This window comes from Vombatus ursinus, unplaced genomic scaffold (assembly GCF_900497805.2).
Source record: "Vombatus ursinus unplaced genomic scaffold, bare-nosed wombat genome assembly UNPS02001287.1, whole genome shotgun sequence".
NCBI classification, from domain to species: Eukaryota; Metazoa; Chordata; class Mammalia; order Diprotodontia; family Vombatidae; genus Vombatus; species Vombatus ursinus.
Window position 1 is genome coordinate 9,496,236 of NW_020941065.1, and position 17,064 is coordinate 9,513,299.

A 17,064-nucleotide genomic window follows, 5' to 3' on the forward strand; every position below is an offset into this window, starting at 1 on the left:
AGAGAGAGAGAGAGAGAGAGAGAGATACAGGGAGAGAGAGAGGGAGAGATTTTGAGAGGAGGGAGGAGGAGCAGGCGCAGGAGAATGCATAAGTGAGCCCCAGTGGGAAGAGATTCTGCCAAGTTGGAGCAGGAGGCTAGGAGGGCTGGCTGTGACCACTTGGCCCCCTGCCCCCTCCAAGAATCTCCTTCATGGATTCTGGTACCTCCAGTCCCTTGTGATCAAGCGCTCTGGGGAGGCAGTCTCAGCATATTATGGGCAACTGTGTGAAGTCTCCACTGAGAAACCTCTCCAGAAAGGTAGGTGTGGAGTTGAGGAGACCCAGGGGCTACCACGGCTGGCCTCGTCAGAGGCGAAGGAGAGATGGAATGTGGAGGGAGGAGGATCTGAGTCTTGCTAAGCCCCCCCGTTCTCCAGCACCCCCCAACTTCCTTTGGAAGTCTTTTTGTCTCCTTGAGGTATGCTCAGCTACAGAACTTAAGCCTTAGAAGAGAGTGTGTCTGTGTTCATGATTCTGTGCATGTGGACAAATAAGAAGGAGCTGGCTGCTTGAGTCTGAACACACCTCCTTGTTTGGGTTTCTGGATAATATCTTTGTATGTGCATGTTCTAGGAGGCAGATGTCAAAACCTGCTTTGGCATGGATCACCCTGGCGGATGAGAGGGTCTGTATATATTTTTCCTGGCTCTGCTTGTGTTCTGAAACACTGATCGCCCCATAGGTGTTGCGTTGAGTAAGAGAATTTTTTTCCTTTGGTGTAAATCCTCTCAGGCACACAGGTAGAGTGGAGGGAGACAGTGCTGGGTTTGGAGAGAACTTAGGTTCAAACCTGTGACGTGTAAAAAATTCGAGAGACATAACTTTTGGGTAATTAATATTTTATTAATAATGGTAGTATTTTGGGCAAAGGTGCCTCCTCTCTCTCAGCCTCTGTTTCTTAATCTACAAAATGAGGGTTGGATTTGTTGATCCCTAAGGTCCTTCCGGTCTCTGTTTATAGGGATCTCCGTCATCCTGTCAGAGCCATAGAGATGAGCTCGGTGGGTCATCCCACCGCGGAAGGTCTTTAGGTCCCTTCTTGGGTCTCAGCTCCTTCTCTTTTGATTCTATTCCCATTCTTCAAAAGAGCGAGATTGGAAGTAGCTCCCACAGCCACCTAAAGCAATTGGATGTGGGCTGACAATGTGAGCCATGGGTTGAAGCCAGGTCTGGAGCTCTCAAGTAATCTGGCTGGGAGCCAGGTCCTTGCGAGGCCAGGCTAGGCCCGTCCAGCCTGTGGACTCAAAGCAACTCTGATTTTGGAGTCCCGGGACCTCGGTTTGAGTCTTCGTTTCTTACAGTCTCTGTGACCTTGGGCAAGTCACTTCCCCTATGTGGGACTCAGTTTCCCCATCTATAAAGAGAAGGGATTGGACTAGGTGGTCTCTGAGTATCCTTCCAACTCTAAATCCTATCATCCCCATATGGACACAGTAGGTATACTCTTTAAAAGTAGGGGGGAAATCAGTTTCCATAAATTAGTTCGGCTTAGATGTTCAGTGAAGTTTATTCTAACAAGAAATCATATCCTGAATCCTTTTGTAAAGCAAATAACCAGGGCCAAATTATTTTATGTACAAAGCTGGAGTTTTCATTTGCTGGGCTCATTTAAAGGGGCATGCCCCCCACTTCCCCTATATTTCCTGCCCTCGTCCCTTTGGGTCATACCACAATTGGTTTGATGGGCTCTTTTTTTTTCAGGCTCATATTTGCAAGTATCTCTGTCCCTCTTGTTCCTTATTTAGCTAAGCAGCTCATATCAAACCCCTCTTAATCTTCCCTCTTCCTCTTGGTCCCTCAGAGGACTGATTGTTTTCCTTAAGCTCCCCCCCCATCATCTTCTCTGCGGAGCTCAGAATTCGAAGCTATGTCCTAGCCCATAGAAGAGCCCGCCCACTGCCCCCAGGCTCGAAGTCACTCTGATTCGAAATGAAATCAAACATAGCAGGGCAGATTTATTCTGGGCGCTGGATGAGGAAATCACAACCTGTTGGGGTTCTCCCAACTACCAGCTTCTCTCTACCCTTCCCTGCTTGCCCCTCTTCATCCGGCCATCTGCCATTTTGAGCTTCGGAGAAGGGAAAAAGAAGGCATAAGATGAAGAAAGGAGAAAACTCATTGGATCATAGATTTAGGGTTGGATGACAGGCCATTCAGCCCAACCCCCTCATTTTGCAGATGAGGAAACTGAGGCAGACAGAAGTTAAGTGAGTTGCCCAGGGTCCCACAGTTCATATGTATCTGAGGAAGGATTTGAATTCTGGTCTTCTTGACTTCAAGCCTTGTGCCCTATACCACCTGACAGGAAGAGAATAGAAAGAGAGTTGGGTAGAAAGAAATCTTGGAAAACCCAAGAGGGTTTCCGTAGTGTGGCTTGCACCTACCAAGATGAAGAGAAAGGGAAATAAAATGCCCAAAAGTGTATTGGGGAAAGAACACTACATCTGGAAGGAACTGATCTCCTGAATCTTAGCTCTGCTTTCCGTCAATCGATGAACATTTATTAAGCACCTACTGTGCGCTAAGCACTATGGGGATACAAAGAAAGACAGAAGACCATTCCTGCCCTCAAGGAGTTTCCAGTCTAATAGGGGAGCCAACATCTAAACCACTACAGACAAACAGGATTTAGGCAGGATAAAGTGGAGATAATCTCAGAGGGATGGCACTGCTATTTACCATCTCTATGACCTTGGGCAAGTTACTTCTCTGGGAGCCTCAGTTTTCTCCCCTGTATTAAAGGAAAGGTTTGGACTCCACAGCCTGCCATAGTGTTTTCCATCTCTAGAGATCTGTGATCCTCTCTTGGTCTCCCTCCTATCTCAAGTCCTGGCCATTCACCCTTCCTTCCTTCTGCCCCAGAAGAGAGCACGAAGGAGCAGGGGGTGGGGAGGTGGGGGCAGGGCTGAGCACCAAAAGCATTAGTCTTGTTTAAGTTGAGAATCTGAGTGTTAGTCATATTCCATAGCATTGGGCCATAAGGTCACTTCCTGGAGAGGCAGAGGAATAATACTTTCTCATTGCTAGCCTATGATAGAACCTTCTTTACTGCCAGAGACAGAGAGTGAATCTGTGGGAAACTGCTTGACTGTCTGAAGTGGAGAATTGGTCCTCTGGGTGCTGAGCTGGGCTGTTCAGGCTCTCTTAGGGGTTATTTTTGGCCAGAGAATTGCAGAAGCCCCTGGATTTAGAATTAGAGGAACTGGAATTGTATTCCAGCCCAGCTACTTTGAGTAAAGTATCTCATCATTCTGTCCCTCAGTTTCTTCATCTGTAAAGAGGAGGTTGGATTGAATGGTGTCTAAGGGTTCTTTCCCTTTTAGAGTTAGGGAACATTACTATGGATGTTAGGCACTTGAACCCACTGTTCATTCCATAGGTCAAACTGTTTCCTGCTCTGCTGTGAGAGCCTTGCTTATTTCTGTATTGATCTGGGAATCACCCCCATCCTCACCACCCCTCCAAAACAGGTCTTGAAAGTAGACATACACAGGTCAAAGGTGAGCAGAGTGCTGCCTTCTGGGACCTGACCTCTTTTAGCTTCTTAGAGCCAAGGGCTTCTCTGTCCAGCAGAGTAAGCCCCCAGATACCTCCCTGTTCTTGGGATGGACAGCTTTTGATCCCGGCTCAAGGAAATTTAAACCTAGAGATAATTTGATATAGGAAAAATAACAATGGATTTGAAGTTGAAAGACTTCAGTTTGAATTCTGAGTCTCATATGACTGTAGCCAGGTAACTTTGCCTCCTGAAAGTTATTTCCCATTGTATTTCCACAGTTTCCTCATCTATAAAAAGAGGGGGTTGGGCCTCAAACATCACTATGTATCTTCCAGCCCTAAATCTCTAATCTTGGATCCTAACAAGCCTTGGGAATGATGCCTACAATCAGCTTTGGGAGACTGTTCTAATACTTGAGCTGATATTTGTCCAGGGGCACCTGAAATTGCAGCTGGGGTCAAGGTCAAGCAAACACAGATTTACTAGGTGTCTACTTTGTGCCAAGAGGCAAACTCGGTCCCTGCCTCAAAAGAGTGCCCTGCCCAACTCCCACCACCCACTTCTGCCTTTCTCTAACCTTAATTGCTGAACTCACAGGCGTGTGTGTGTGAGTACGTGTGTGCTTGCATGCTCATGCACTGGTTCTTTTGGGACTTCCCTTGGGAAATCTGCTTTAAGCCTTGCCCTTTGACCTAGGTACACTTGTCAAATATTATGGAATCCTTTGAGCACTATACTCATTGCCCCTCACTCCAGTCACCTAACCTGATAGGTAACCTGGCCAGAGTCTCTTTCTCTCTGAGACCGTCAGGGCCAGGGAACTCTAGAGTTAGAAGGGACCCCTGAGGCCATCTGGTCCAACACCTTTATTCTACACAGGAGAAAACTGAGGCCAGAGAAGTCATGTGACTTCCCCAAATTCTCCCAAGTGGTCATTGCCAGAAGTAGGATTTGAATCTGTCATCTCCCTCCAGAGACAGTGCCCTTTCCACTCTCCCAAGATGCTTTTTGTAGTTCTCTTCTCCCCCTCCCCCATGTATATACATACATAAATATATGTATGTATATATTTAGATATGTATATACATACATGCATACATACATACATAAAGAGAAAAAGAGACAGAGATAGACAGAGAGGGAGGAAGGGAGAGAGGGAGAGAGAGACAGAGAGAAACACAACCAGAAAAGAAGAAACAAAGAGAAGAGGAGAAGAGGGAGTGAGGGGGAGGAGGAGAGAGAAAAAGAAAGAAAGAGAATCCATATCTAGAAGTCTTAAGTATTTTTCCCAGGGCATTTTTTTGGGGGGCAGCTTGGTGAAACCTATGGATCCCATCTCAGAATAGTATTTTTAAATTCATCAAATAAAATGCCTGGGTTTACAAAGGAAATCAGTTACATTGAAATATAGTTATCAAAACTTTTAAAGCATAATTTCACAAACCCCTTTAAAACATAATTTTCAAGAACCTCTGAGACAGATAATAAACAAAGCATTTGTTAAGCAATCACTGTCTACCTGACATTGTGCTAAGGGCTGGGGGTACAAAGGAAGGGAAAGAAGACTTTCCTCACCCTCAGATAGCATTACTCATTCTCAGGAAGTATTTGGAGAATTAAGCCTAGGGACCTCTTTGGTTTCACAGCACCAGAGTTTGGGATGGAGAGTAATTGGGGAGGAGTCATTCTATTCCCCAGCTGTGGGAGCTGAAATGCCGGGTGACTAAATTGGGAGTGGTATCCTTCTTAGTGAATACACTGGTACCTGACCGGAGAGCAAGAAGCCCCTTGGAGGTCATTAGCTTCAGGGAGGGCAGGGTGGGCTCTATTGGAAAGTGTATCTCTGGGGTACCAGGATGAGGCCACATCCTCAGCACCTGAATTGACCTGATTAATGCCATCAGCAGAAGCCAAGCAAGATTTCATATTGTTGGGTGTTGAGGTCAGTTTCCAGCCTCTCCCATCTGACTTCTGGGAGGATGTTCAGCATTCTGGGGACGGCTGGAACGTGGTGTTTAGATGTTGCTGTGCTAAGGGGGAAGGCCCAGTGGGCAGTTCTGACTTTTTATAGCTACATGGGAACGATAGGAGAGAAGGAGTCATCCCAGGCCCTGAAGCACAGCTATATACGGCAAATATGAGCTCTGTTGCCAGCTGGAAGCTCCAGCCTCACAGCCCCTTGAGGTCCAGCCTGCTGGGTTGGGCCAAAGTGGTCTGAGTGAGGAAGAAACCAGCAAGAGTGGGAGGGGTAGGCAAATGAGAAGAGTCAGAAAGGTCAGGCAGTGTCTAAGTCCATTTGTGGCAGCTTTCTTAGGCCCCCTCTATTATGTGAGGGTCATGGGCAGGGCTTGCCAAGTGGGGCTGGGCTACATTAGAGGTCAGATCAAAGGCTTCAGCTTGAGTATTGGGGCCAATCAATGACTGAGGAAGTGGGGGACAAAGCTTCTTGACTTTGGAGGTTACTCTCTGGTCCCCGGCACTGTGTTGTTGAGATTACAGGGTCCCCAACCCAGGAAAAATATTACTTGACCTCTCAGTGAAAAGACACAGCCTAGCTTGGTGAACAGAGAACGGGCCTTGAAGTCAGGAAGACCTGGATTCAGGTCCTGCCTCTGACCCATATTGGCTGTGTAACCCTGGGCAAGTCTCCAAGCAGCTCTAAGATGAGAAGCTGCCAACCTGCATCGAGGGGAGTTTCCTCACCTGGGAGTTCCTTATACCAATGAAATCACATGTCCAGTCCTTATCCAATTTCCTCAGTGAAAGGTTGCCAGTGTCTGTCCATGGACATGTGTATGCATGGATACATACTGGTGCATATATGTATAGCCTTGAAGCCAGGAAGTTCTGGGTTCAAGTCTTGCCTTTCATACATGCATAAGTGGATCCAGGTAACCCATCTCACTTCAGTGCTTGAAGCAACTCACTTAAGATGAGAAGTGACAGAGAAGATGGCAACCTGCATTGGTAGAGGGTGTTTCCTCACGTGGAAATTCCTTATATCAATGAAATCATAGGTCCAGTCACTATCCTTACCCCCCAGTGCTTGCAACAGAAGCACTCCTCTCTGTCTGTACATGCACATGGATCTGTGTGTAGGCGTAATATGCGTGTGTATGTGTATGAATTTTCTCTAGAGGTACCTGGCTTTATCTTGGGCAGGGGGTGGAGGCTTCCTTCTCCCCCTGGGCTAGATGGAGGGCCCCTTGAAAGCTGCCCCTCTGAGTCCTAAGCGATGGGATTGGGCTGCTTTCCCTTGGATGTAAAGGGCCTGCCCACCCTCCCAGTCTGCGGGGCTTCCAGCCCTCCCTGGAGGAGAGAACCTGTCTCCCTTTGGGAGCTCTCTAGGGAAGGACTCCTATCAGCCGGGGAGGTAATTTCCTCTCTTGTGTTATTTGCTTGGTGCTGGCTGAAGATCCATCAGGAGGAGAAGACATGCTATACAGCTGCTCAGACGAGTGAGGAAGGGCTAGTGGCTGCCGCCTTCCCTGGGCCTCTTATGATGCTGGCTCAGAACTGTGCGGTCATGCACAACCTGCTGGGCCCTGCTTGTGTCTTCCTGCGCAAGGGTTTCGCCGAAAACAGGCAGCCTGTACGTAAGTTATCCTGGCGGTGGGGCGAGGTCAGGCCTGGCCATCACCCAGGGCTCCCAAGGAAAAAGGGGGGAGCCCTAAACCCCACTGACACACACCAACTCCATAGACAGAGCTGTGCCTCAAATCCATTTGGCAAAGTTACCTATCCACCTTACACACTTCCATCCTCATGGCACACCTAAATTACTCCCTCCTACACAAATACACAGATTTCTGGGTGATAGAGACCCACGCTCAGTACACAACTCCCTGGCAAAGACATTTGATTGATGATCGCCAGTGTGTATTTGGATAGAGGACAAGCGACTCTGACATTTACTAGCTGGGTGAACTTTGGCAAGACCAACCTTCATCCATCCATCCATCCTTCCATCCATCCATTCTTCCATCCATCTACCCATCCATCCATCCATCCATCCATCCATCCATCCATCCTTCCATCCATCCATTCTTCTACCCATCCATCCATCCATCCATCCATCCATCCATCCATCCTTCCATCCATCCATTCTTCTATCCATCTATCCATCCATCCATCCATCTATCCATTCACCCATCCATCCATCCATTCTTCCATCCATCCATCCACAAATATTCAGTAAGCACCCAGTGCTGTAACTTCAGCAAAGCTTTGTGCTTACATATCTCCAGCGATTATTGGGGTAGATAGAAAGTGACCACAAAAATTGACTGGTGAGGTGACCTTGGGCAGATCCATCCATCCATTCATCCATCCCATCAATCAGCAAATATTCAATAAGCACCCAGTGCTGTAACTCCCTGGAAAAGCTATGTGCTTACAAATCTCCACTGACTACTTGGATAGATGGGAAGTGACTTCCCAACGTTAACTAGCTGGGTGACCTTGGCCAAGTCAGTCAGTCAGTCAACAAATATTTATTACACACTGGCCATATTCCAGCACTAATCCCTAAATCCTAATTCTGAAGCTGCTAGGTGGCATTGATCATGGAGTCAGTAAGACTGCTCACTCATCTAGCCTCAGACACTAACTGTGTGACCTTGTGCAAGTCACTTAACTACTGTTTGCCTCAGTTTCCTCAGTTGTAAAACAGGGATAACAGCACCTACCTCATGGGGTTGTTGTGAGGATCCAATGAGATAATATTTGTAAATCACTTAGCACACTGCCTGACACAAAGTAGGTGCTTAATAAATGCTTATTTCCTCCCTCCACTCTGTTAGGTACTGGAGATTCAAAGACAAAAATGAAACTATCCCTCTTTTCAGAGAATGTATATTCTACTGGGGAGACAACATATATATGAATAGGGATGTGGATAAGACCTGTGATTTGTTGGTATGGGGAATTCTCAGGTGGGGATACTTCCTTTCCCTCAATGCAGATAAACACCCTCTCTGCAACTTATCTTGACAGCTGCCCAGCACACTGAGAAGTTAATTAACTCGCCCAGGGTCACACAGCTACTTTGTGTCAGAAGCTGGATATAAACCCAGGTCCTCCTGGTGCTGTGAACACGAAGACATTGAACCTATCTCAGCTCTAAAGGAGGGAGAAATCTAAGCCTCAGTTTCCCTGTCTGTAAAACAGGGTTAATAACACTCTCACTACCTACCTTAAAGCATTATACAAATGTGAATTATTGTTAGCAGCTACCTCACAGGGCTGTTATGAGAAAAGCGCTTTTGTAAACTTTAAAGAGAAATGGGTTACTATAATTATTTGCACAATTTCCATGCAACGCTCCCCTTTTTCCCCTTCCCTGCCCCCAACATGGGAGCACACGGATTTCCACCCTGTATTTGTGTATATGGCTGGTCTCACTATAAGATCAGCCCATGGATTCATCTCATCTATAAACTTCAAAGCACAGTGGGAGATCACAAGGCTGAGATCAATGCCCAGCTGGTTCAGCTCATGCCCTGTGCATGCTGCTGGAAAAGCGTACTGCTTGCTTAGCCCAGATGCTCCGGGGAAACCTGAGATCGAAGGAACACATGGACACTGTTGCCAGCACCATCCTGTTCCTCTCCAAATGAGATAATATTGGTAATGTGCTCAGCTCCGTGCCTGGCCCCTAGCAGGTGCTCAATAATTCTTGTTCCTTTACTCCATCTCCCTGACTCCATTTATGTTCAGTAGCTCCTTCTAGCACTTGAGGCTAGGGGAATGTGGGGTGGGGTTCCTTAAGAGGATGTTATGGGAAGAATTCGCACTTTGAGTACATAATCACTGTGTCCTAATGTTATACACACAAGCTCTCCCTCCCTACCCCAGTCTCTTGTTAGTGATGAAGAAATGGCGATAATCAATAAGCATTTATTAAGCACCTGCTATGTACCAGGCACTGTGCTAAGCACTGAGGATACAAAGAAAGGCAAAAGACAGTTCCTGATCTCAAGGAGCTCACAGCCTATCAATGGGAGGAAGAGAAGGAATTAACATTTATTATGTACCTACTATGTGCCAGGCACTGTCCTAAGCACTGAGGATGCAAAGAAAGGCAAAAGACAGTTCCTGATCTCAAGGAGCTCACAGCCTATTAATGGGAGGAAGAGAAGGAATTAGCATTTATTATGTACCTACTATGTGCCAGGCACTGTCCTAAGTACTGGGGATACAAAGAAAGGCAAAAGGCAGTTCCTGATCTCAAGGAGCTCAGAGCCTATTGATGGGAGGAAGAGAAGGAATTAGCATATGTACCTATTATGTGCCAGGCACTGTACTAAGCGATTGAGGATAAAATCTTTTTGGATCCTTATTTGATCAAATGGGGTGGGGGTTGGGGAGATAATGTGCAAACTGTTATGTGCAAACAAGCTCTATATAGGATAAATTGGAACTAATTGACAGAAGGGGCATGAGAAAAAGAAAAAAAAAAAAAAAATCTGATCCCGTCCCCAGGGAGCTTATATTCAACTGGGGGATATGACACTTACATGTCACTACAGGGAAAGGGTCTGGACTGATGATGACATTGCTTCCCGGAGAGGAACTTCTCTTTACCTATGTGTATCAGTGCCCCCTCTACAGCTTAGAGTTTTGGAAAGTTGCTCTTCAGAGACACTCCTTGCTTTCTGAAACTCAAGATGGAGTAAAGATGGTAGCAACGTCTCTCCATAGGTGACCGCTGCCAGACTCAATTACTCAAAGAAGGTCCATAGAAATCATCTCTCATCTATATGTAAACCCCAAGATGTCCATTGTATTCATTAGTGAACATTATTAGATAGGCCTGGTTATTTTCAGCTGACCCACCGAGCATGAGCCATCATAATAGGCCTCATGTCTTCATTCACTTATGTGTAGTTTGGGGTCTATGATGCTTAGAAGGACAGAAATCCCATTACAGATATGGCTCAGTATTTCCTCTTATGAATCACCTCCAGGTCTAAGTCCAATACTCCATGCTGGGCATCTGTGCCCTCTTATGCTGGGGCCCATCTGGAGTGAGTGGTCAGCCTTGCCCAGACCTGGCTAACTTGCAGTTATCCCCACTTGATCTATATTCCAGTTGGCCCCTGCAAAAACAATCTGTGTGCATTGCCCTGTGGATTATAAATGACTCATAGAATGTCCATCCTGATAAAATGACCTTTACACATGCATGAATATACCCCATGGAGCCCCCTACAGCAGACATTCTCCCCCTAACCCTTATACCTGCACTTTATGGAAACCTGGGCTCTCTCCCAAAGGTATGAGTTTTTGATGCCACTCCCCAACGACCTGAGTATTTACGCCTTCTCTTTGCTATGGTCCCATCTAGTCAGTGGTACCAATTGCCCCACTGGTGGGTGAGAGGGACTTACCTAGTACTAGCAGATCTCTGCTCTGCAGCTTCTTGGTGTCTTGTGCATCGAGGATTCCTCTGCTGAATCTGTTGCCACCATCCCATATTTTTCATAACTCCCTGGATGGAGTCAGGTGGGGAGGAGGCTATTTAAGGCATTGAGGACTGGAGACACATGACCATTTGCCCTTGATGTCATCTAGAGGGACAGGGCTGTCTGGTGCTCCAAATTGTGTAGGAGGATGGGACAGTGTAGAAGGAGGTTAAAGAAGATGGGGTCTCTTGAGAAGAGGTCAAAAGAAAAGGGATTGGGCTCTCCAAGTCTCCTGGCCATGGAGGGCACTGCCCCGGAGCTTGTCCATGCCTCTGCCTCCTTCCTCTAGCCCCCCGTCTCGTATCACCATCCCATCAGCCTTTTGACTTCCCATTTCCCTCCTTTCTTTCCTCTTTATCATCCTTTCCATTCCTTCTTTCTCTTCTCTCTCCTAATTATGGGCTCTTTCCTCTTCATTGGAGGCAGTATGCTACAGTGGAAAGAGATCTAGGTTTGGCCTCAGAAGACCTGGGTTCAAATCCCAACTTATTACTACCTATGTGACCTTGGGCAAATCACTTCGCCTCTCTGGGCCTCAGTTCCCTCATTTGCAAAATGAGGAGATTGGACTAGATGCCCTCTAAGGTCCTTTCCAACCCCAGGACTATAATTTTATATGAGTTCTTTGGGTTGCCGTTTCCTGCCCTCTAAGATGAGGGGATCAGAGTCACTGGCTTCTGAGGTTCCCTCTTATTCCAGATCTCTTGTCCTGTGTGTTACCTCTCTCCTTTCTCCTGGGGAGGGGCTGCTTTCCTCTCTCTGAGTTGTGACTCTTCTCCCCATGCTGTTTTCCTTGCAGGTGCTTTGCTTCTGGATGCTCTCTGTTCCCTGCAAACGTGCGGAGCTCCACCTCCCCGTATCTGGGATAGGAGGGTCACAGCAGTACCCACTCCTCCCTGTCCTGGCAGGAGGGCCTGGGGCAGAGCTGGGAGTGGTGGTGGAGGTCTTGTGCATCACCTCTCCAGAGGAGGGCTGGGAAATGTGCCCTCGCTCTTGGGTGATTCAGAGAAGGACATCACATGGGAGGGCTTGGGGGTCTTGGACATTCCCCTTCTCCGGTTTCTCTCTCTTCTGCTCTCTACCATTGGCCTGGGGCTCTGTGGCCCCAGGAAGCCAAAACACTCTGGGGTCCTTGTTGTTGGCTCTTCTAGGCCACTGGCAACCGCTAATAGGGAGTGTTCTCTTGTTGCAGGACAGAGAGCTTCGACCAGAGGAGATTGAAGGTAAAACTTGGCCCCTTGGGTGAAAACTGCTGCCAAGTCCTCCCGGATTGCCTGGGTGGGGACACTGGTGGGGAGAGGCAGAGATGTTCCCAGACTCCTGAGCACAGTGCCTTGCACATAGTAGGCGCTTAATCAATATTTGTCAAATGAATGAGTGAATGAATGTCGATGGATGAATGAATGAGCAGAAGCCATTGAAATTTAGTGCTTGATATGGAACAAATATCTATGAATGACTAGACAGCTCCAGGGCCAGACTCTTAGCAGCAGAGGGGCTGGAGGGGAGGGATGGCAGGCTGGGAGAACTGTCCAGGATGGCAATGAGTACTTTTCTTAATCTGGGGCATGGCCTAATTAATAGAATGAGGAGGAGAGGGTCTGAGCTCTTGGGCTGTTCTTGATTCCCAGAGGTTGCTTCCCCAGTCACTAATGGCCAGGGTGACTAGCAGTGTCCCTCTTGGCTTCCCTTTCCTAGAACTAAGAGAAGCCTTCAAAGAATTTGACAAAGACAAGGACGGCTACATCAACTGCAGGGACCTGGGCAACTGTATGAGAACAATGGGCTACATGCCTACAGAGATGGAACTGATTGAACTCTCTCAGCAAATCAATATGAACTGTGAGTCTCCTCTCAAACACCCTTTTTGTTCCACTTTTATTCTTCTTCCTCCCATTTTTCTCTCTTTTCGGCCCCCCTTTCCCTTTATCCCATTTGTGTTTTTCAATTCCTACCTCCTTGCCTGTCTTCATCAATCTAGGTATACTCTATTGAACCAGCCATCCACCCAACCATCAATCCACCACCCACCCATCCACCCATCCACCCACCCACACATCCATCCATCCATCCATCCATCCATTCATCTATCCATCTAGCTCTGTCAAAATGACTGTCTTGACCCATCTCTTTCTCATAAGCTAGAGGCAACCTCTCACTTGTTCTTCAACTCTTGGGCGTAGTATATGCTGTTGTGAATATGGGAGTATTGGGTTGGCTATTCCCAGGGATGGAGCAGAGAGCTACATTGGGGATGGATATCTTTCACACCATCCTTTACCTCTCTTCCCAGTGGGAGGCCATGTGGATTTTGATGACTTTGTAGAGTTGATGGGGCCAAAACTCCTGGCAGAAACAGCAGATATGATTGGGGTAAAGGAACTTCGAGATGCCTTCCGAGAGGTGAGTGATGCCCAATCAATTAATCAGTCGAGTGTTTATTAAGCACTTAGGACATTCCAGGCACTGTGCTGGGTGCTGGGAGACAAGGGCAAAAATAAATAAATAAAACAATCTCTACTCACAAACAACTTACATTCTAAGTGACTGAGGGTATCTCTAGGCACTGAACCCCAGGATAGATCAACAAAAAGCTTTGATGCTCTTTCTCAGATCATCAGGGATAGATGTAGCCAAAATCCTAGGGAATGAAAGGGTCAGCAGAATATAGAGAGGACTGGGAAGTAGAGGGAAGAGCTGTTTCCAAGGGAAGACTAATAAGCCCACAGAGAAGGAGCTTTGGGGGAGCCCTGCTGGTCCTCCTGACATGAGTACCTCTTCCTCCCACTTCCCCCGCCCTTTCTCTAGTTTGACACCAATGGTGATGGGGAGATCAGCACCAATGAACTCCGGGAGGCCATGAGGAAGCTACTGGGTCACCAAGTGGGTCACCGTGACATCGAGGAAATCATCCGGGATGTGGATCTTAATGGGGATGGGCGTGTAGATTTTGAAGGTAGGTGCTTCTTCTGTTGAGGGTACAGGGCTTCCCTGAGGAACTGGGAGGAAGGGGCGTCGGGCACTATCCACTCGTTCATTGGTGGAATATTGGCGGAGCTCCTGGTAGAACAACAACTCGTGTTTCTGAGGCTTTTTAACGTTTGAGAATTCTTTCCTCGCTGCCACCATGTAAGTAGGTGTGGCAGACATCATTAGGTCCATTTTACAGATGAGACACCGGGAAATGAAGTCTCTTGCCCGTGATTAGAGTATAGAATGTATCAGAAGTGAGATGCACAGGGCACAGCATTAGGAGCAGTTGAGACTCCATGTGAGTCCTTTTTCTCCTGGCCTTGACAATGAAGAAGAGGCAGTATTAAGTGCCAGTCATGTAAGTAAAGCAGACCGTCTACGAAGTAGGTTGTTTTAGGGAATCTTCTGGCACATGGCCTTAGTGCCTGAGAGCTGTTCAATTGTTTTTGTGTCTGACTCTTCATGACCCCATTTGGGGTTTTCTTGGCAAAGATACTGGAGTGGTTTGCCATTTCCTTCTCCAGGCTATCTTGTAGATGATGAAACCAAGGCAAACGGGATGAAGTGACTTGCCCAGGGTCACATAGCCAGTAAGTGTCTGAGGCCAGATTTGAACTCATGTCTTCCTGATTTCAAGTTCAATACTCTATTAGCCCTCAAGTATCCTGGGCAAGTCATTTAACCTTTGCCTGCCTCAGTTTCTTGAACTGTAAAATGGGGATAATAACTGCACCTACCTCACAGTGAGAATGAAATATGTCTTTATTTCTAAAACATTTAACGTAGTGCTTATCACATGGCACTTAAATGCTTGTTCCTTTCTTACTTCGCCTGTGTTTGCCTCAGTTTCTTCATCTGTGAAAAGGGGATGATAACAGCAACTATCTCCCAGGGTGATTCTGAGGATTAAATGAGACAACATTTATAGTGTTTTGCATATCTTAAAGCACTGTGCAAGTTCTAGCTATTATTATTGTCATCTTAAAGCTCTTTACATACATTATCTCATTTGTTCTTACAATCACTCTTGGAGGTAGGTGCTACTACGATTCCCAATTTACAGTTGAGGAAACCGAGGCAGACTGAGGTTAAGTGATTTGCCCAGAGACAAAACTAGTGAGTGTCTGAGGCTCGATTTCAAACCAGATCTTCCTGATTTCAGTCCAGTACTCTATTAGCCCTCAAGTATCTAAGTCTATCAGACTGTAGGAAACTCAACATTTCCTTGAAAGCTCATGTTCCCAAATTCACATTTTGTCTCAGTCTAAACCAATTAGGACTAGGAAAGAAGAGCATCACCCAGCCGTAAGAAGAGGTGAGGATATCTATTGATTCTGAGTGGGAGAGTCTGGGGGCTGCTCACCCTTCTCTCCTCCATCTGTTCTTGCTCCCCAGAATTTGTGCGGATGATGTCCCGCTGAGGGTCCAGGGACCTGCAAGCGCTGACAAGATGGCAGAGGGAGAAAGAAGAGAGCACCTCACCCCACCGTTCCTATGTACAGGACGTCCAGACTGAGCCTGTCCAAGCTCACCAGAGGTGCCCCATCCCGGAGCCCCCCACCCTTCTGCACTGTGAAAGACTCACAATCTCCTGCAACTGGAAGCGGCAGTGCCCATGGATGAGGTGGCAGTGCCAAGGCAGGCGGAAGCCATGCAGGGACCCAGCGACCCCTCACCCCATCATTGCTAATGGTGATTGGGCAAGGGACATCCTGCCAGCAGACCCCCCCACGTGGCATGTCTCACCCTGAGCCTAAGCCTCCCATATCCTTTCCCCATCCTCCTTACCCTACCTTAGCTCCCCTTGGCCCTATTACCAATAAATATTTCAGAGATAAGACAGTGGAGGTGTGTGCCACTGGTGTGTATAGGGGTAGGTGGGTGGGGGCTGCTACCTCCTTGAATCAGCCCTGGCAGGATACCTAATATCCTTGTGGTGTTCTCCATTGGGATACATAGGCACAGATGTGTATGGAGAGCTGGTGGGTCCTGTAACCATGGTGGGCTGTGATAGTGGAGTTGCCCCATTCTCCAAAGAGCCAAAAAAGACAGGGGGGCTCAAAGCTGGGGAGAGGAGGCTGCAGGCCTGCTCAGGAGCCGTGGTCACTGGGGCTGGGTGGCAGAGAAAGAGCAGCTAGTAGAATCTGAGTTTCCATCAGAAGCAGTGTCCTGAGAAGCGATTCCACCACTGACTCTCAGAACTTTCTAGGCTCTGAAGAACGGGGCTATTGCCTCCTCTTTTTATTCCCTCTCCCGGGCCACTTAGAGGCTGAGGTAATCCTCATGTTTGCAGGGTCTCTGGGGGTAGTGTACTCTGAGTACAATCTTTGCTTGAATAATCCGATTCCAAGGTTAAATCCTTGGCTTCCGGCCATCCTGGGCTGGTATCCAGGGGGCGGTCCCAGCTTCAGCTCTCCCAGAGGCAGCTGAACCCAACCTACTCTGGAAGAGCCCTGCCCCCAGTCCCTGAGTCCACACAGCCCAGGAAGAGTGGTGATCCTCCTTCACAGAAGGCCAAGGTCTCAGAGTTGGAAGAGGGCCAGCTAATCCAAGCCCAATCTGAACAGAAATCCCTTCTGCAACCTCCATGACAAATGGTCACCTAGCTTCTGCTGGGGGAGAGAGAGAGACAGAGAAACATAGAGAGACACAGAGATGGAGACCAAGAAACAGAGATCACCTAAGAGAGGGACAGAGACAAAGATAGAGAGAGAGAAAGACAGAGAGACAGAGAGGGACAGAAACAGAGAGGGACAGAGAGGGAGAGAGACAGAGACAGACAGAGACACACACACAGAGAAAGAGACAGAGAATGACAGAGAAAGAGACAGAGACTGAGACCAAGAAACAGAGACCACCTAAGAGAGGGACAGAGACAAAGACAGAGAGAGAGAAAGACAGAGAGACAGAGAGAGACAGAAACAGAGAGGGACAGAGAGAGACACACACATACAGAGAGACAGAGAATGACAGAGAAAGAGACAGAGACTGAGACCGAGAAACAGAGACCACCTAAGAGAGGTACAGAGACAAAGACACAGAGAGAGAAAGACAGAGAGACAGAGAAAGACAGAGACAGATAGAGA

At 47.5% G+C, this 17,064-nt stretch overlaps 1 protein-coding gene across 1 annotated transcript in view; it reads left to right on the forward strand.

Moving 5' to 3' along the window:
- The window catches only part of CABP1 (calcium binding protein 1), a 26,429-nt gene extending 10,646 nt beyond the window's left edge, over positions 1–15,783 (forward strand). The window contains 5 exon segments of the mRNA XM_027865154.1: positions 12,198–12,228; positions 12,704–12,847; positions 13,299–13,408; positions 13,814–13,961; positions 15,374–15,783. Coding sequence (XP_027720955.1) covers positions 12,198–12,228; positions 12,704–12,847; positions 13,299–13,408; positions 13,814–13,961; positions 15,374–15,399 — 459 coding nt within the window. The 3' untranslated portion in view covers positions 15,400–15,783.
- Positions 15,784–17,064: the final 1,281 nt, after the last annotated feature.